The sequence below is a fragment of the Homarus americanus genome, unplaced genomic scaffold (genome assembly GCF_018991925.1).
Source record: "Homarus americanus isolate GMGI-L3 unplaced genomic scaffold, GMGI_Hamer_2.0 scaffold39155, whole genome shotgun sequence".
Lineage (NCBI taxonomy): Eukaryota > Metazoa > Arthropoda > Malacostraca > Decapoda > Nephropidae > Homarus > Homarus americanus.
The window spans coordinates 11,562,449-11,584,088 of NW_024737042.1; the positions used below are offsets into that span (position 1 = coordinate 11,562,449).

At 38.2% G+C, this 21,640-nt stretch overlaps 1 protein-coding gene across 2 annotated transcripts in view; it reads right to left on the reverse strand.

The window, feature by feature from the left end:
* The window catches only part of LOC121872719 (maestro heat-like repeat-containing protein family member 1), a 225,743-nt gene that overhangs the window by 83,721 nt on the left and 120,382 nt on the right, over positions 1 to 21,640 (reverse strand). For both annotated transcript variants that reach the window (XM_042375729.1, XM_042375730.1), the window contains exons 13-16: positions 17,002 to 17,070; positions 14,603 to 14,771; positions 11,133 to 11,271; positions 2,566 to 2,725 (exon numbers count right to left, since the gene is read on the reverse strand). In XM_042375729.1, coding sequence (XP_042231663.1) covers positions 2,566 to 2,725; positions 11,133 to 11,271; positions 14,603 to 14,771; positions 17,002 to 17,070 — 537 coding nt within the window. The remainder of the gene's footprint in view (positions 1 to 2,565; positions 2,726 to 11,132; positions 11,272 to 14,602; positions 14,772 to 17,001; positions 17,071 to 21,640) is intronic.

A 21,640-nucleotide genomic window follows, 5' to 3' on the forward strand; every position in this document is an offset into this window, starting at 1 on the left:
GCACTCATTGTTCTAGGGCTCAAATAAATGTATATACAGTATAGTCTCGATTTACGCAGATTTCCTTTACGCATTCGGTCATTTACGCGGCACCTGGCCAGACCGGCAATTATTAGTTACGCGGTACATTCCATCATCTACGCAGGAAGCGGCGCGGGCAGGGTGCACACTAGGTCGCCCAGTCAACAAAACAATACCGAGTTCTTCACCCGCCACCCACCACAGCCAGCCCAAGTCAGTGATAGTGAGGATATGGACTTTGAGGGGTTTGACAAAAAGGCCCTGCAAGCCTCTGTGGTGGATAGTGATGCAGGTGATACAAGTGATACAGGTGAGGGCCAATAATCTGCCCTCTGCCTCGGAACCAACCCCCCATCCCCGTGTGCCCAGCCATCTCTTCTACTAACGTAAGTGTTAAAAAACCTAATATTATTGATATTTCTCTTAAATATTAATTGTGTGTGCATACCATCATAAAATTAAGATGTTATTTTTACTACAACGTACAGTATTGTGTCTGAAAAAGGGTAGTCTGGCGGTCGGCCCAGTCTATGTTTCAATTAATCCCATATGTTCTGTTATTTCGTTTACGCGTTTCTCGTTTTACGCGGACCTCCACGCGTTTAATTGACCGCGTAAACCGAGACTATACTGTAATTGAATTTTAAGTGAATGTTGGAAGAGCATCAACCAACCACTTAACTACAACAAACAAATATGGTGCCCACACTGGTCGCTTACACAGGGAGCTGTTATCAAAATCAGGCGCTGACCACCTTTATACAGAATTTTTAAAATTGTCATAAATTTATCATTTTCATAATTTCTTTTTTTCAACGACGTTAATGGGGGAATTGGTGTATAAGGACTTGGGCTATGATATAGTAACATGACTTTAAACATTATTCTGTAAGTACGGTATGCACATAGGGTATGTGTTTCGACTTAAGACTGCCAGTAGGAATGGAAATCATATGTAACCTGGGGACTGCCTGTATATGCCTTCTAAAGCCTAAGGTTTAGAAGTTTTAGAACATAGGGAATCCTACACTAAATGTACTTGTGCTTGGGGCTAATGTGAAGATGAGCCATCCATCTTGTGGCAACCAAAACTCTTAAAGAAGAGATAACAGAAGACTGTGATAACACTGAAGGAAGTAATGAAATGTGAAACTGCACAGCTTGTGCACAACCTGCTCCTCAATATCAGATGGCTAAGTAGGGGTAAATTTACTCCTATAGAGGTTTAGGGATCTGTCAGCTGAAATTAAAGCATTTCTTGCCTCAGACTCAAAAGATGGATGATGAGGTGTGGCTGTTAGAGTTAGCATTTTAGATTGACATCAATTTTATTTTAAATTAACTAAATTTTTAACTGCAAAAATATGACAAGAGTATTGCAGAAATTATTATATCTATGAATGCTTTTAGATAAAAACTAAAACTGGTGTCCTCACAGATGCAGCAACACCAGCTGTGGAATTATTATTTTTTTTTTTTTATACCAGAGCTAGGTCAGGGGAAAGAATGTGACCTATTTGAAAATATTTGATACATTGAACATTTGTCAAATAATACTACAGACTTTGCCTGGCAGTTTCAAGATGTAACAACACTAGGAGACAGCAACATTTATGTGCTTCCAGTTTGGTGTGGAAATTGATATTGATGAAACTGCATCAAAAGTGGCATCACTGTTTCACATGGAAATATCTGCAGTCTAGAATGAAATTCATCATTAAAAATGACATTCCAGTCAAATGCTGGACATCAGGGGGAACTTTTGGAACCTTCTCTTAGAAAAAGTATCTAAATTTAAGGAAAGGTACCATGTACTTGATAGCCTTTTTTGGGATAAACCTACCTGTGTGAGTCAACCTTCTCATAGATGAAAACCATCAAATCCAAACACTGATCAACTCTGTCAGATGACCCTCCGGATGCCTGTTTAAGGCTAGCAATCAGCTCCTACAATCCAGACTACACAAGTTTGGCTGACATGATGCAGTGAAAATCATCACGTCAGTAAAGTAAACATGGCAGTCTAAATTTATGCAAATTTTCCCTTAAAAGGGAGGGGGGGGGGCTGGGTTGGCAGATCGTGTTAGGTTGACTGACAAAAAAGTAGCTCACATCTTACTAAACCCTGGCTACCCATGGTGTAGATGATGTAAATTTTTTTCTTTTTTTTTTCTTTGGTTGACTACATACATAAAAATGAAACAACACTGATCACGATGATGTTAAGTGAAAATAGCAATAGCCTGTACAACAGGCATGGAAGACATATCCATCCAACTGGAAAAAATGAAAAAAATCTGGAATATGGCAAATGTCTCCAAATGCCACTCTCCATTCCCACTCCATAAAAAATAAATAAAATAAACTAGAGTTTGAGACTGGATCTGGCTCCTGTTTGGAATGTACTGTTCTATTACCCAATCTAAAAATGTTTAAAGTATGCAAACTTATCCTGACACAACAGTAGTCAGATGTAAGTTGGCTGAGGTACATTAGATATATTAAGTGTTATAGCATCAAAAGATAAAGAAGAGAGAGCCTTACTGATAATGGTGGGATTGTAGCAATCTTGACAGTATCATCAGTGGTGGTAGGTTGCTCTGAATAGAGTTGAGTACGTTCTAAAATCTGTGTCAGGAGACTTATTGTCGATGCGCAAAGTTGTGGATCATGGCCCAGATTTTGCCACGTCTCACTTACACCCCTATGAGAAAAATTAAAGTTTGTAAATTCATCATGCATATTTTTTTAACAATTAAAAAAGCAGGAAGAGATCACACAAGTACAGTAATACCCCGATTTACGCGGTACCTAGCCAGAACAGGAATTTTCATTTTACGCGGTGCATCTACTCATATACGCGGGTGAAGTACACATATAAAATACAATTGAAAGGGATGCGCAAGCTCCTCTCAATACCATTCGTTCCCAGTTTTTCTGTTACCTTGGTATAATGCTGTTTTATAATGTCTAATTTAACAATTAAAATTACACTTTTTCTCAGTTTCTTGGTACAGTGGTCCCTCGGTTAACGAACGCCTTGGTTAACGAATTACCTTCCATAAGAATCTTCAATTCGGTTAACGAAAAAAAAATTAAATTAACGAATTCCTTACGAAAATCACGTTTTGTTTTGAATATCAGCTGATAAGCTGAGGAGGTACTCAGCTAATTCAGTAATCTCTTCTATGTTTACATTCGTTTCCATTGGAGTAAATATCAAGAAAATTGTGCTCTTTAATATTTGTGCATTTTTTTATACAGTATTAAAATTATTGGTCATTCAAAAATTTAGCCATCCAAGCTCTGTCTTCATAAAGTTTTTCAATTATTATTTTTGGCTCGATATATGTAACTTTATTCATTTATTGAAACTCATTTACATGCACACACTGTCTTAAGGACAAAGTAGTACTGTACAGTGAACCCTCACTTTAAGCGGTTAATTCAACCCACGGCGGCCCGCGTAAAGTGAGAAACGCGTAAAGTGAACAACATAACATATGGGATTAATTGAAATAGAGACCGGGCAGACCCCCAAACTCCGATTTTTCCCGAACCAATACGTACGTTTTACTAAAAATAACATCTTAACTTTATGATGGTATTCACCCACACATAATATAGAAAGGAACAGTCAATAAACTGAAGGTTAGGTTAGAAAAAAACAAGGTTGGGGTTAACACTTACGTTAGTAGAAGAGATGGGTCGGCGTACGGGAATGGAGGCTGGTTCCGAGGCAGAGGGCAGGCTACTGGCCCTCAGGTGAGTCACCATCACTGTCATCCACACTTGTCAGGGCCTCCCTGACAAATCCCTCAAAGTCATCATCACTGTCTCTACCTCTGTCACTATCACTGGCTTGGGCTGGCTGTGGTGGGTTGCGGGCGAAGAACTCTGTTATGCTTTGCTGACGGCTGGTGTTTATGTTGTCGTGATAAACCTTGATGTAGGGCTCCATAGTCTGCAACAGCTGGGTAGTGAAGATTTCATACCTGTTAGCGTCAGGGTTGTCGGAAAGGAGGAGCTTGACTTTCTCGATACACTCGATGGCACCCCTAACATTACTATGGGATAAGCGGCGTTCTTCTTGGGATGACGCACCACCTGCCTCTTCACTGACGTCATCATCATCTACCATCTCGTCGGTAGTCACATCAGGATCCCTTATCACCTCCAGGATGTCGTCGTTGGTGGTCTCGGAGAAGCCTGCAGCTGTAACACTCTGCGCAGCTTCTCTGGCAAGGTCCACTGCTACTGCAACAGTCTGAACCTCACCAGTCACAGATTTACTCTGCCTAACGGCCGGAATGCCTTGCAACACATGTCTCCATGCGTGACGAACAGTTGCTACAGACAGCTGATCCCATGCCTCCACCAAGAAGTTCACAGCTTTCTTGATGTTGAATATTCTCCAGAATTGTTTTAAAAGTACTTGTTGCTCTGCCAACTGTTGATCCTCGTTGTCTTCGCTCTTGCTATCGGCGTTGGTGTCACTCAGGTTACGCAACTCTTCCCTGGTGTTGGTGTAGTCGTTCAGGAGCTTGAATTTTTTAGTAGAGAATGCATCTTTTACATTACAGATTAACTCTTGGTCCATGGGCTGTAATATAGACGTAGTGTTGGGAGGAAGGAAGACCACTTTTACGTTGGGGTGACGATCTAACAGTAGGGGCGAGTGTTCTGGTGCGTTGTCCAGCAGCAACAAAATCTTGAATGGCACATTCTGTTGCTCACAGAATTTCTTCACATCGGGAACGAAACAGTCATCAAACCAGGAGAGGGACAGTGTAGAGAACATCCACGCCTTATGTGCGGTCAGCCAGTGGACATTTAGCTTGGTCATGTCCATGCTCTTGTGGGCGTGCGGTTTGATTGCTGTGTGGATCACCGATAACTTGAGCTTACAGGTACCGGAGGCATTGGTGGTAAACAGGACGGTGATGCGCTCCTTCTGCAACTTCTGGCCCCAAATCTTGCTGGCATTCTTCACAACGAAGGTCTTGGAAGGAAGCTTTTTCCAAAAAAGACCAGATTCGTCCATGTTAAACACCTGGTCGTCGGTGCACTGTCCTTCCTCCATAATCTCACGTAAAAACGGAGGAAATTCCCTCGCCGCAACACGGTCAGCACTAGCTTCTTCACCACCAATGTTGATATTGGTGATCTTGTTCCTCTTCTTAAACCTCTGTAACCACCCAGAGGAAGCATTAAAGGGTTTGGGCTCTGTAATTCCCATCTTTCGTGACACTGCAGCATACAGTTCACTGAGCGCGTGTCCACCGCCATGTTCCGTCGCGCCTGACGCACCAAGTAGCTCACAAGTAATTTTTCCGTCTTGAGAAGCACCTGGTTGTGGAAATACTTGATCATAGAAGCACCTGTAGACTTTGTGATGTTCATGTGCTCCTTTATCTTCGCTGCATCCTTCTTTATCGTCCAGATCGTAGATTTGTTCACACCACGCTGGCGTGCCAAATCAACCTGTCATGTTCCTTTCTCCAACTCTTGGATGACCTTGGACTTCATTGGTCAATTTGAAATTTATTTTCCATATTGACAATATATAATGCAGTGCAGTGTTGATTTAAAGAAAATAATCTTGAATTACACCAAGAAAACTAAAATTTTATGGGTGAAATGGCACCATGGGGTGACTTCTCTTCCACCCCAATGCCTTCTCTTCTCCCTTCTCCTCCACCCCCATTCTAATTCCCTTCATCATCATCATCCAGGAGCCTTCTACATACACACCTCAAAGTAAGTGTACTTTACTGCCTTTTTTGTTGATTTTAGGCAATTTTCGGTGAGCTGGAACCAATTACCCAAAAACCCATTGAAACAATAGTTTCGGTTAACGAACAACCTTCTGGAACGAATTGTGCTCGTTAACCGAGGAACCACTATATATATATATATATATATATATATATATATATATATATATATATATATATATATATATATATATATATATATATATATATATATATATATAATACAATACATACATACATACATACATACATACATACATACATACATACATACATACATACATACATACATACATACATACATACATACATACATACATACATACATACATACATACATACATATACATACATACATACATACAGTATTACCCGCTTAACGCTTTCACTTAACGTCGATATACGCGTGCCTTGCGCAAGCTGAACTTTCACTTAAGCGGATTTTTTCACAGCAACGCCGGGAGTGTCCGCCCGAGCTATTTTTAGATTCGCACCACCCCCACCGCCACCCTGCCTGACTGCCTGTTTTAGCTCATAAATTCACAAATACCCAGCAGAATAGTTTACATTGCTGAATTTTATAATTTGGTGATCATTTTGAATATAAACAACATATTTTTTGCATTAAACATACAATTTTAGATAAAATGTTTAATCTGATAATATGTTATCTTTGTCCAAAATATATGACATTTATATTCAAAATATTCCTGGTCTTCAAGGAATCCAGCAATGTCAATTATATCTAACTTTAGTTTGAGGTATTATTTATTAAAATTTAGTGGTTATCACACATCTCCTTGGGACGGTTGGTGGAGAGGAGGACAACCGAAGGACCATCTGTTACCAGTGAAGAATTATTTTTTTAACTGAAGATATTTGTTTAGCTCATAAAATTCATACAAATTACCGGTCAGAATATAATTTACTGCTGGAATTCTTATAATTTGGTGATCATTTTGAATATAAACAACATATTTTTTGCATTAAACATACAATTTTAGATAAAATGTTTAATCTGAGTAAGTATGTTATCTTTTGTCCAAAATATATGACATTTATATTAAAATATTCTGGTCTTACAGAATCCGCAATGTCAATATATTATCCTAACTTAATCTGAGGTATTATTTAATACTGAATGGAGATTGTTGGTTGGGGGAGGGTTGGGACTGACCCGCGGTTGGAAGAGCAGGTAGGAGTACTTTGATTGACAGATAGTGTTGAAGAATATATTTTTTTTTATTAACTGTAGATATTTGTTTTAGCTCATAAAATTCATACAAATTATCGCAGAATATAATTTACATTGCTGGAATTCTTATAATTGGTGATCATTTTGAATATAAACAACATATTTTTGCATTAAACATACAATTTTTAGATAAAATGTTTAATCTGAGTAAATATGTTATCTTTTGTGAAAAATATATGACATTTATATTCAAATATTCCTGGTCTTACAAGGAATCAGCAATATCAATTATATTTTCTAACTTTAGTTGAGGTTATCCAAATCTCATGGGGCGGTTGGTGGGGTGTGGGGAGGAGGGACACCGACCATCTGTACTGCTGTGTACTGTAGTGTGAGGGAGAGGTTGAGTCCATTATTTGAATGGACATTAACAGCGACTGTATTTCTCTTAAGTATTAATTGTGTGCATGTACCATCATAAAATTAAGATGTTATTTTACTACAACATAGTTATTTATCGTCAAAAAGTGGAGTTTGGGGGTCGGGCTGGGTTCTATTGGAATTAATCCCATATGTTCTGTTATTCACTTAACGCGGTTTTCACTTAAGGCGGGACCCTCTGGGTTCAATTGACCGCGTTAAGTGGGGTACAACTGTATGTATATATATATATATATATATATATATATATATATATATATATATATATATATATATATATATATATATATATATATATATATATATATATATATATACGTACATATACACTCTTACTCTTAAATCACTACTGCAATGTGATACTGGTGATTAATTTTAATCTCTTGTGCAAAATATATGAGGTTTATATTCAAATTATTCGCTGTCTTGCAAGGATTCCAGCAATGCAAATTATATTCTCCTAACTTGAGTATGTGATATTATATAAGATAAAAACTTAAAGCCTAAAACCACCAAACCCTGGCTGGGAAGATGGGAGGAAGGGGTGACAGTGATATGTTTGACAGTTAGTGCCGAAGTTCTAGTGAAGAATTTATTTGTTTATTTATTTCCTTTAGATTGAGTTTTTGTTTTTTGCTTATAAAATTTCATAGAAGTGACCTGGGAGAATATAATTTACATTGCTGGAATTCTTATATGATCGTGATTAATTTGAACGTAAACATGCCAAAGTTTACACTAGACAAAAATTTTAGTATTCATTTTGTACATTATTTTGATTACATGTACAATAAAGCTTTGCCCTTAGGACAGTGTATGCATGTAAATGAGTTTCAATAAATGAATAAAGTTACATTATCGAGCCAAAGATATTAGTTGAAAAACTTTATGTAGACAGAGCTTGGATGGCTAAATTTTAGAAGGACCAATAATTTTAATATAAAAAATGCACAAATATTAAAGAGCACAATTTTCTTGATGTTTACTCCGCTGGAAACGAATGTAAACATAGAACAGATTACTGAATTGGCAGACTAGACCATGAGCTGACGCTCACAACAAAACGTGATGTACGTAAGGATTTCGTTAATAAAATTTTTGTTCGTTAACCGACTTGAATATTCTTATGGAAGGTAATTCGCTAACCAAAATTTCGTTAACTGAACCATTCGTTAACCGAGGGACCACTGTACTGTACAGTATAATTCATATTGTATTCCTATAATTCATGAGTCGGTAATTTATGAGTATGTTCATTATACAAATTATATAATGTTTTCTTTCACTTAAAATTCCTTAAGGAGTAAGAAGGTGAGGAGGTATGAGGAGGGAGGGGGGGAACTAACCGCACACCCCTTAAAAAGGTTCCTTGTCGTCTCCCCATGCCTGCCATTACCATTGTAAAATAATTTACTTTGTTTTTTATTTACTAATAAAGATATGTTTACTGTAATATTCTGTGCTTATTAATACCTGTACCCTTCATATATAATAATAAGTACAATATTTTTGTAATGTATCAGTACTGTAATGATTAAATAAAAAAACTGGTAAATTTGGCAATGGCTAAGCTTACCCGCCACCTACTCTCCTCCCAGTAGAGAGGTCTGGGTGAAAAAATTGCCTTATTATTCGACTTGTCATGTAATTTTGATGTCAAATTAATAATTATACCTCGTATTTTTTCTAATGTGTTCAATATTTTATATTAACCGTGATAAAACATACACCATTAGTGGCTGATCATACGAGAATATAAAATACTAAATGTTGGAGAGTGTGGGTTGGAGGTGTGTGTATCGCCTCCCCCCTGCCAGCACCTTGCCTCCCTCCAACTTGCAGTGTCTCACACAAAAGATTTTATGTATGATGTGGTGTTGGGGAATTAATTAATGAATAATAAACAATATCGTATTGTTAATGACAGTACAGTGGTCTCTCGGTTAACGAACACAATTTGTTCCAGAAGGTTGTTCGTTAACCAAAACCATTGTTTCAATGGGTTTTTGGTTAATTGGTTCCAGCTCACGAAAAATTACATACAAACTAAAAATAAATGCAGTAAAGTACACTTACTTTGAGCTGTGCATGTAGAAGGCTCCTGGTTGATGATGGGAATTAGAATGGGGGTGGAGGAGAAGGGAGAAGAGAAGGCATTGGGGTGGAAGAGAAGTCACCCCATGCCGCCATTTCACCCATAAAATTTTAGTTCACTTGGTGCAATTCAAGATTATTTTCTTTAGATCAACACTGCACTGCATTATATATTGTCAATATGTAAAATAAACTTCAGAATGACCAATAATTGTACTGTAAAAATGTAAAAATAGTTTATGTTGAAGAAAGTCTCAAGCAAGAAGCTTCCTCCACAGAGCAGGGACACACACCGATGCCATTTTGGGTGTGTTGAGTGGCTGTTTGGCGCTCTAAAAACTAGTTCCCTGTACTTCAATTATGTTAAAGAAATGTTAAAACAACTAAAAACTTTAATATAAGACTTGGAAAATTATTGAATAGTACAACCTTCTTGATATTTACTCAAATGGTAACGAATTTAAGTCCTAAAACCGATTACTGTATTGGCGGACTAATACTACAGCTGGTGAGCAGGCGAAAACATGTTGGGAAAAATTCGTAAGGAATTCGTTAACCAAAATTTTTGTGTTAACCGAAGTGAAGAATCTTATGGAAGGTAATTCATTAACCGAAATTTCGTTAACCGAGGGATCACTGGACAGTAGTTTAATGAACACAAGTGACAACTGTAGTACGCTGCTATTCTTCAAACGACTGTCATTGACGATGAAATATTGCTTATTTATTAATTAATACCACAACATCACACCCAAACACCCCCATATTGCATGACATAAATTTATGCGTGGCTAACTAAGTGGTGGTGAATTAAAGATCAGCTGTTGAGGAGCTAAGCACTTGGCAACACTGGTGCATGTTACCACTCCTTTCCACTCCACCTCTCTAATCACCCACACCTTTCTGCCTTCTCACTCAACATTTTAAAATCTTATGTAACGTAATGTTGAAGGGATACAATGTGATAAGTGTAGGTATAAAAAATACTGTATTTTAGCTTTCATGTTTATTCAAGACATCTTCAGGTCATGAGTCCTACTAATCCTCCACCCAACAGTGGGTGACCTGACATTGTATCAGGTCAGTAATATGAGACCATCAATACCCCACCCCACCTCCACCTGACATTGTGTCAGGTCAGGTCAGTTACATGATCCATTTATCCCCCACAGCTCCAAGGGAGTGGAAAATACCAGTCTGTGCTCTAAGACAGCTTCATTCATGACCAAATCATATAGATTTTTAGATTTTTAGTTTAGACTCTTGGAAAACTCTCCAGCACACAGAAATATTATGAGGATGTGGGCTAGTGTTTGTCTGTGCAAGATGCATAGTTTAGACACTTGGAAAGTTTTTCCAGTAACCGAAAATATTTCCGGGGATGGGGGATTTTTCCGGGTTTGAGAAAGTCGTCTGGTTATCCGGAAAACTCTCATCCCCGGAAGTGCTCTGAACCAATTGTTCCGGCTGGCGGGGATATCACTGAGTATGTTATTTTTCATCTATTTATACCTGCAAACTTCGACTTTACAGTATTCTTCAACTGTTTTCCAGTTTGTAAGATCATTAAAATTCAAAAGAAATAAATATGGCAATAAACTGACCTTTCATATGGGAGAGGATATGTCAGTATAGTATCTAGCACCAGACTCAGGTTGTGGGAAGACAGACGGGCAAGAGCTTTCACTGATCTCTGTCTTGTCTCTTTATGGGTAACTTTTTCTAGCCTATTGTATATGGAATCTGAAACAAAGAGATCTGTTTAGTTAAAAAATAAATAAACAATAAATAAATAAATAAACAGATTAGAACCTCGATAAATCGGATTAATTGGGGAAGACCCCACTCCGAGAAAAATGTGAAAGTCCGAAAAAAGTGAAACTATGGGGGGGAAGGGGTGGAGATAACACTGCTTATCTGAACTGGTTAAAGAAAATCAGTTGCTGTTAGATCCAGATTTCGGTTGGTCCGGATCGACATCTGGATGTGGGAAATTCCTATCTGGTCTCTTTCTCTCAGCCCATATGCCATGTTTACTCCCCCACTGCTAAAATGAACCCAGTCCACATCATCTGCTGGTCCAAGCTGTGAGGTGTTATGGTTGCTTTTCAACTCGTATTGACGGGTCGATATATTTAACTTTCTTATTTTTTATACTCAAGTTACATGTACACACCATACTACATACATATAGTGACAATATTAAAGAAATAATTATTCTAAGGGAAAACACAAAAACGGAATTTGCACATGAGTTAGCTGGCTGAGGGAGGGATGGAGGGAGGGGAAGACATTGCTATGGAATTGGCATCCCAGCTGATCTTCATTACTATGGTGAAACAGGGAGTGTATGCAAATGGCAACTGTGTTAAACTTTCATTTGGCTTTTATTTACTGGTTTAACAATACAGTATTTTTTTTTTAAATAATAAATTTTTTTTTTAAAAGTAGGACATCAGATGAAATGTACGCAAAATTTCAAGGGACCAAGAGTTATCAATTGTTGTTTTGGGGAATATTATTTCATTCACTCTAGTAATGATACAATGTTTCTTATTATGGTACTGTAGGTAAATGCATGGTTTATATAATTTGTTTATCACTGTGCCCGTCACCGTTTTCAAATTAGACTACAAGATGTGTATTTCTCCCATACGTATTTCGATCATACACCTGGCAATGGGAGCCTGAGAGCAGGTGAGTGACCACTAGTTACAGCGTCGTCTGTAGTTGTAACTCTACTCCCTCCCTGCCATATTTCACTGGATTTACTGTTATTGTGAGTGTTTACTGATATAATAGTGCTTAATAGTGATTAATTACGGCATTGTAGCCAAGTTAGACTCATCACTGTAACCACCAGGCTACTTAGCCAAGCTGTGGTGTTAGGGTTGTTTTTCAACTAGTATACATAACTTTCTTCATATATTTTTCCTCAGTTACATGCACGCACAATCCTACATACATACGCACTGTATTGTGAAAAAAGGTAGCAGAAATAATTGTCCTAAGGGCAAACACATAAAGTGAATACACTTTTCTTTGCGCACGAATTAGCTGGCCGAGTGAGGGAGGGAGGGAAAGATGGTCGCAGGGTGTAAGGGGGAGGGGCCTTGCTAGGGAAATAACGTCCCAGCTGATCTTCATTACTATGGTAAAACAGGGAGTGTATGCAAATGGCAACTGTATTAAACTTTCATTTGGCTTTTATTAACTGGTATGGCAATTAAGTATTTTTTGTTGTAACTTATTTATTGGCATTATTTTTATTTATTCCTCACATTTCCTGGTACTGTATATATCATTTTAAGAAATACAGGAGGAAAATACACACAATTTTTTTTCCTAAATACTCCCTGCCATAAAATACGGTACTTATTTTTGGTTTTACTGTACAGTATTAACACCAAACTTCTACATAAATGATTGTGTGCCTGTGACGTCACATTGAGGGAGGGAGGGATCCTCACGTCCTCAGTTATCAGGTGGCTCACTTTACACCCACTCACACACATCCATGTTTATCTTTTTCTTATTTTATAGTTACATTATATTTTCTTTATTTCTAAGCCACATTGGAGTATTTTAATGATTTTTCTACAACTTTTATAACATTAATGCTCCAGAAATGGTTGTGAAACATGGCACAGTGTATGTCTGTGTGTTTGTGTGTATATATACTGCTCTGTATGTGACGTTATGGGATGCGGCTGGGTGGTGAGTCAGCCACTCCACTCACTTTCACTTTCCACACAAACACCCACGCTCTTCATATGTTTTAGTTTATAGTTTTATATTATATTTTATAGTTTTATATTATATTATATTTATTTATAATTCACATTAGAGTATTGTAATGATTTTTCCACAATTTTTATAGCATTTCTGTTGACTTTAGTAGATGTGTAACATATCCTAATTTTCCCCATAAGATTAAGTAAACACACATATTTGTCTCTCAGTTCATCTGGACAATTGCCACATCCAGACACCCTCTCCCCCCTAAATGTCCAGAAGTGCGAGGGTTTACTGTAAATAAATCAATTTTATTGAATAATCTGGTGGTATTGCATAATATCAGTTAAGGTGTAATGGGCTTAATGTAGTTTTTACTTTGCGGCTGTTTGGCGATGCCACCGTCGTGGGAGTATATATATAAAAAAATTGGTATTGCGTGAGCAATTCTTCTATAGTGCCAGAATCCTTGGTTAGGTCCATCCCAAAGACAGAGACCATTCTAATCTTTCTGACTTATTGTTCTGACTTCAATTGTCTCTAATGTCTTTGAATTTCTCTTTATCTTCCAGCTGTCCAACAGTAAGGTTTTCACCAAGCAAATACACTGATGATATTATCTACCGGTATATCACTAATCTCTGGACATCCTTTCCGAGTAATTTTTGGGAATCTTATATAATAGTCTTAAATATTTCAAAAGCCCAAGCTTCTTTTTATTGGCTTTCTTCAAACTGTTCTCTCATTTATGTTTAACATTATAATTGTTCCATTTAAATTGCCATTATTGATTAACTTGTTCTTTCCTCATAAATGCTGTTGTTCAATGCTCTGTTCATTCTCCTACCCTCTTCCTTCTTTTCTTCAATAATGTTCTTTCCTCTACTAGTAATCTAATTCACCCTTATGGTGGTGATTCAAATTAGCATTCTTGTGCCTCTTCGAATCTCCTTCATCTTTTCGTGCTCAATCTCACTCTTGCTTTATTTCTAATCTTTAAGCTATCTCTGAAATTCCATCTAGTATCTCAAATAGATAAATATGAATAAAAGAAATACGTGACGTGTTCAGATCTTGAGAATTCATTTCTTCTGAGCAACAATTCTAACTTATACAATAGATTAACTCATCCCTGTATGGAGCACTGCTCCACATATCTAAATGATATGATTGAGTTTGTCTGCTCTCCTTATTAACTCTCCCCTTCTAATTTCAAAGCTTAATCTTTCTTATTTTCCCCTAACAGGTCTGGTAATGATACAGGTATCTGTCTTTATTTGTAAAAACAAAAATATACTTTTTTAATTGCAACTAGAAAATGGTATAAAAAAAACTTTACCTAATAATTCCTTAATGTGCTGATGAAGTTGGTGACCACGAAGAGTGAAGACTGTGGTTAAGACAAGAGCTACTCCTGCTGAAGACTCACCCAGCCGGTCCTGCAGTCCTACCACCACACTTGACAAAAAGGAGCGGAGTTGGACAAATGACAGCTTGTTGCTTATAACCTGAAACAGTGATCAATACTAATTACACGTTCACCAAATACAAAAACAGAAGAATTAAATGTCCAACAGATTATAAACACAACTAAAGCAGAAACAATTTTATGAGGTGAGAAGAAAGAATGTCATTGACAAAGTTTTCATTGTTATCTATTACTATCAATATTTTATTCAGATAATGCATTCATAACTACAGTATAATAAGTAATTCACTTGTTGTGGTCTGGTATTGGCAAGAGGCAGTATTCATATTATATCTTGTCAAATTAATTCAGACAAAAATTTGAGATGATTCATTCAAGAAAAACAACCAAAATTAAATTTCAATGCCTCTGACAATGTTTGTGTTAATGAAATGGCTGCACTAGGCACGACAGGAAAGTGCAGTGTTGACAGACTTTCATTTTCATTGATGGAGAAAAAAAGAGCAAAACACACACCTTGAAAGTATTATTCCCAACTAAGTCGATCCTCCTCCCTAACTTTTCCCTATAAAATTGATGTTAAAAACTTGTACTATACACACACATACAGGTACAGGGTATATAGTTCTCATTTCTCCTATAAATTTTCTCCATGCTCAAAAATTTTTTCTTTGAAATTATTTCATGATTATTCTTGTTCTTCAAATCTTTCTTCTAGTTCTATCAATACCAAAAATCTCTCTAGGTTTTAAATTTTCTCCATATCTCTGTTGTCAGCTGCCCTAAATCCTCTTTGATTACACACTTTTTTCTTTTACTGTTTTTAATTTTAGCCTCACCAAACTAGTTACTGAGACATGGCCTCAATTGGCTCAGCCATATCAATATTGTTATTATTATCATCTTATCTGTATTTGTATTTTTCTTGGTAAAATTAAACTGTTTCACTATCTATGTAGGCCTTAATTTGGGTTATTTAGTACTGTACTTGAATTTGTCTTGAAATGCAATACTGTACAGAAAAAATCCTGAGTACTGAAACTTAAATTTGGTTGATATTCGAAAAAATATCTTGTGTGTCATTGTTATTGTTGTGGAGCAATGCTGTGTTGACTGCGTGGTCCCGTCCGCATCACAACAAAACAGCCATGCTGTGCAGGCCTGTTCTCTTATGACATATAAAAAACACACACTGTCATTGTGAGAACAATGTCCAAGCAAGTATGTTCGGTTAAGGCTCCAAAGAGCAGAAAGCACCTTACCATAAAACAGTAAAAGTTGTGGCAAAATCATTTCAGTGGTCTCATGTGACATGAAAATAAGATATGAAGAGCATGAATGTGAACAGTATTCTGTGTGGGAGAACATATGTATGGGTGCTTCATATGTCACGGCATACATGGTATAGCAGCAAAGCTTCTCTCAAGTCAGCTGGTGTCTGGCTGGCTGAACTAGTCCACTCTTGGCATTACCCATCGAATGGTTCAAGGGCAGAAAAAAAGGCTTTTTTGTACTTAAAATATGTGCTATTGTATTTTAAGATGTGCTATGTATTATTATCATTGTTTATTATAGCAATTTTTGGCATATGTAAAACACAGAATAAGGAAGAGTTAGAAGCTATTCCCTTTTATTCATTGTTAAGTCTTCCTATGACAACAAAGTTCCCGAGAATAAAGTGGATGTCATGAACATATCCACTTCATTGCCAGAGCTATACTATACACATCCACATAATTCACTTTATTTCACACAGCATAAATGCCATCACCTTCAAAAATCGTTGCAGCTCTGAAAGCTTCCAGAATCTAGAACTTTACCTTCATACCTACATCTATTAACATTTTATATAAAAAACAACTGAATTTACTGAAAGTCTGTCATAAGTATGATTATCTTAATTGAACTAATTTATTATGAGCTTAAATAAGCCAATCTGTGTTAGTGTGATATGCTGGTTGTTGTGCCTCCCTGCTGATATGGACATCTAAATAACTAATTCCATCTGATTAATGGCATCGCTGTGGCATAATTAGTCAGGTACTCGGGGATTTTACTGTATAATTAAATATATTTGATATCAGACAACATATTTTCTTTATCAATGAACATTAACCATGTATAAAGGTACTTTGGGTGATGAGAAACCCATTAATTTGCAATAATCATCTAGTTATCCTGACAAAAGTCAACTAACGTGCCCTCTTGCCTGTTTCACTGCCATTATCTAACCCATGTGACCATACTACTGATCCTTCTTTCTTCTTCCTTACTTTACAATTATACATTGTCCTGTCAGCAGCACTAACCTTGCCCACATCTTTAGCAAGATTTTCAATCCTCTGTGGATCATCAACAGATATCTGCTCCTCAGCAATCTGAAAATATAAGGAAAAAGTTTACATTACATAATTTTTCTCTATACAAAATGAAGAAAAAACAAATCAATGTATTTTCTATATAACTATTCCATTGATGTCACTGAAGCTTTGTTCCCTTGAGGACCTTCCCTGGTGGTAGCTGCAATAACAAAACAGCCTTACATTCATCCTGTCTGACCATTGTTCTATCGGACTTTTCAGACCTAAGCCTCATGCACCACTCCACTCTTACTCAACAGGATGCTGGCTGTCTTCCTATCTTTTTTATCATTTTAGCCCCCCTGTGCACTCTCTTTCTCCCTTTGTAGTAACATCCTCCATCACCTTCTATAGACAGTATACTCATAAAAATGTATAATGTATCTCATAACTCACTCTGGGACTACAAATTCCATCTGTTTTGCTCTGTTAGTTATCAAACACCTATTTGCTTATATCAGTTCTTTTATTATCTACTAAGTATTACTCCTCAAGGAAAGTGTCCTCTGATTGGCTGGCCACACTAAATATCACTTATGCCCTCTCTCCTCCCCTTATACCTCTCCTCTGCTTTTTCATAATGTATTGTTCCATCCCTCCCTAAAGGGAGGGGGGGGGGGGGCAGTCTCATTCTCCTCAAAACATGTTATATTGCACTTATGCTCCCTCTATATTATCTCTTCCTCTTTCATCTTTTTCAGATGTCTACTCATCTAAATAAACTACAGCATACCCTTACAATTCGTGGGTTTTTAATTCGCAGCCTTTGATTATTTGCGGATGACAACCTGGATATGCCCAAGAATGTCTGCAGGTACTTTTAAAGTTGGCGGCATGTTCTCCGCCAGGATGAGGAGCTTGCAAATTTTATGGTGTTCCGCAAGGTGTCTCTGTTGTCCCAGGCAGCTGGGCCAAGCGCACTGCGCCTCAGTCCAAGATAAACACTTGTCCGTCTCGCACGTGTGCTACTTTGCTCTCTTAGCAACTGTGCTCCTCGTGCTTGTGATGGCTCCCAAACGCCCTCAACCATCTTCATCCAGCCACAGGAAGGCGCCCAAACAAGTGAAGAGAGAAAAAGACGGTCATGACCCTCGTGGAGAAGATACAACCGCTGGACAAACTTAGGAGTGGCCAGAGTTTTGCCGCATGTGGCTGCGAGTATGGCATTATTGAGTGAACTGTGCACTACATCAAGGAGAAAGAGAGAAAGATTCGTAATGCCATTGTACTAAGTGCCCCCTCTTCTGCCAAGGTAGCCACTAATGTGAGGGATACAGCTATGGTGAAGATGGAGAAAGCAATTAACATCTGGACTGAGGACTTTAACCGCCACCACATCCCTCTCAGTCAGAAGTTTATCCATGACAAAGCCAAGGTCCTGTATGACCGATTCCATGCTGGGGAAGGTGATGAAGAGGAAGTGAGTGAATGTGAAGTGAGTGGTGAAGCCCTGTGGTACTAGTGCTGGTGGCACTGGTGATAACACAAAGAAAGGTTTTAATGTCAGTAAGAATGGTTTGAGCATTTCAAGAAGCACTACAACCTGAACAACTTGAGAATCACTGGTGAATTAACCCCTGTCTGGGAGCTGGGACTCACTAATGGCTGCTATGTCGATGTTATACATACATAGCTAACTCTTTTGCCACAACGGCAGTTATTCTTTCAGGACGCTCATTTGTGCCAGTATCCAGAAGGGTCCTGAAATTCCATGCAGCGACCATAAGAGGTTTCTTTTTGTTTGCATACGTGATTATTATTGTGTTTTCAACTGCATAAGGATGACCTGACTGGGTGTGGTTGCCCAGTGAGGTTGGTTCTTTAGACAGGCTATGTTTAGGGCACCTTTCTAACTCCCTCCCCATGTGGGGTGAGCAGAGTGGCTCCTCGAAAGGGCTGCTCAGTCGCACAGACAGGACCGAATTGCACTGCTGCCTAGATCCCAGTGCATAAACAACCATCTTATCTGTACCGCCCATGTGCAAAGTTGTGACTAGAGACTACCGGCAGTCATCTCTGCCTGTCCCCGTTGCCACTCGTCCATCACCATAGGAATTTTGGGGTATAGGGGTTTTGATGATGAAGAGAGGTATGATGAGCTGGATGATGGCTGCATGCGAAATTGATTTATGTGAGGAGGCAGGAGTGCAGACTGCAACCACACATCTTGGCTCTCCCTTTTCCTGATCCAGAGGTGCAAGTGTTGCAATGACCGGGAAGAGGGAGAGTTGCAATGGACTGCTGATAGCCCAGTTTGTTGGGTTTCACCTTAGTAGCCTGTTCATCAGGCATTGCCTTCGTCCACCGGTGTAGTCTTTGGGTTCCCATAGAGGTGGTCACCTGTTCTGCCTATACTGCCGTTGGGGTCTTGTTGGAGCTCTGTAAGCATGTCTGCCTGATGAGGGGCTCCACCGCAGATTTTTCATTCAGGGTTAACTCCCGTAGTCTTATACCTACCATGGTTAATCTGCAAGGCAGTGGAGCAATGGTTGGTAGGCGCCAGGACGTGTCCACATGCCAGTGGGCCTATGTGCCGTTCCTCTGAGGCTGAATGCTACTGCGAGATCCCCTGCTGGTCTAGCCTTGGCCCATACGGTACACAGTTACCGTGTGTTGCCACGAGGAGGTACAGCAGGAGTCTTGATGATGAAGAGGCTGTGTACTGACAGGGGAAGACTTATACAAGTTGTTTCCTTGCTCGCTATGAGGGCTAACCATCAGCATTAGCTGAAAGCGAGAGGAAGCAAACAGTATTTGCACCTGAACACTAACATAACGCTGCCACACTGGATGCATGTCACCACCATGTGTGTGAACAAACACACATGTATACAATAAACTGTACCTACTGACAACTGACCAGCCAATGCACTATTTGTTTTAATGTTTATTTTCTTACTATATTTTCATCAGTGAGTACTGATATGATAATCATTTCTTGTGCAAATGCTTTGTTTGGTAGATATTTAGGTGCCTGAGGCATGCACTACTTTGTCTTCTTGGTGGTAATGCAGCGGTGACATCTCATCCCCATATGTAACCAACCAATCATACCGACACATTTCAAAACACGTATGTATGTATGTATGTATGTATGTATGTATGTAGGTATGCTATAATATCTTCGTTAACTGGAATCCCTCAAACACGGAAATCTCAGATAGCCGGAATTGAAATTTGCTAGGAAAATAATTTCTGAGGTTGAAAATCGAGAGAATTTTATAAAATAAAGATGAAAGTTAAAGTATGTTTTGGGGGGACCTGACCTGACACAATGTCAGGTGGAGGTAGGGTGGGGGATTAGTGGTCTCATATTACTGACCTTCTGATGGAATGTCAGGTCACCCTTTCTTGGCTGGGGGAATTAGTGGGTCTCATGACCCACTAATAAACACGAAAGCTAAAATATTTTTAGGGAGATTGTGGTAAGTATAAGTATAAATGAGCAAAGTTGAATACCTTCAACATTACATTACATAACATTTTAAAATATGGAGTGAGAAAGCAGAAAGGTGTGGGTGATCAGAGAGATGGAGTGGAAAGGAGTGGTAACATGCACCAGTGTTGCCTCCATGCAGTCACACAACAAGGCCCTCACTGGATGCTTGTTGTCTTAATTCCCGTGTGTGTGTGTGTGTGTGTGTGTGTGTGTGTGTGTGTGTGTGGTGCAAAATAAGTTATGTTTATACTCAAATTAATCACTATCTTACAAGAATTCCAGCAATGCAAATTACGGTATATTCTCGTAAGTCAAGTCAGTGACATTTTATAAGCATTAATCTGTCCTCCATGGGGTGGGGGGGGTAAAACTGACCGCACCACTCCCCTCCCCATACAAATAAGTGTGTGTGACTGCATGGTCACTTCTATTGTACATACACTACATAACATTAATTAAAAGCTACATACAGTAATTTTTACATTAATTTTACTACTGTACTTCTACAACCATCATTAGTCAAGGCTTTAATGTACACACAATCACTACAATAAGCTCTAATACCCACTCATTTCATCCCAAATACTATAGGATAATTGCTTTGTAAAAATCTCTAAATGGCAACTGTAAGCTGACGGGAATCAGTCCTGTCCATATGGTAGGAGATACCGACTGCACACCCCCCCCCCCCCACACCAAGAGATCACTACACATACTCGGTACGTGTATAGTTCATGAAACACAAGTCAACTTGTGGCATGATGGATTACTCATTAATGAGTAATACGGTTTAAAATCAAGAGATTTTCAGGGAATTTTTTTAATATACGTACGTATATAGTGGTCCTTCGGTCAACAAACACAATTCGTTCCAGAAGGTCGTTCGTTAACCGAATCCATTGTTTCAATGGGATATTGAGTAATTGGTTCCAGCTCACGGAAAGTACATACAAAGTAAAGCCCCAAAAAAGCATAGAGTCAAAAACTCTCCTTAAATTCCCCCAAATCGCCCTTAAATCACTATATGTATATATACGTACATATACATTAGAACTCTTAAATCACTATACTGTAATGTGATACAGGTGATTAATTTTTATCTCTTGTGCAAAATATATGACGACGTTTATATTCAAATTATTCACTGTC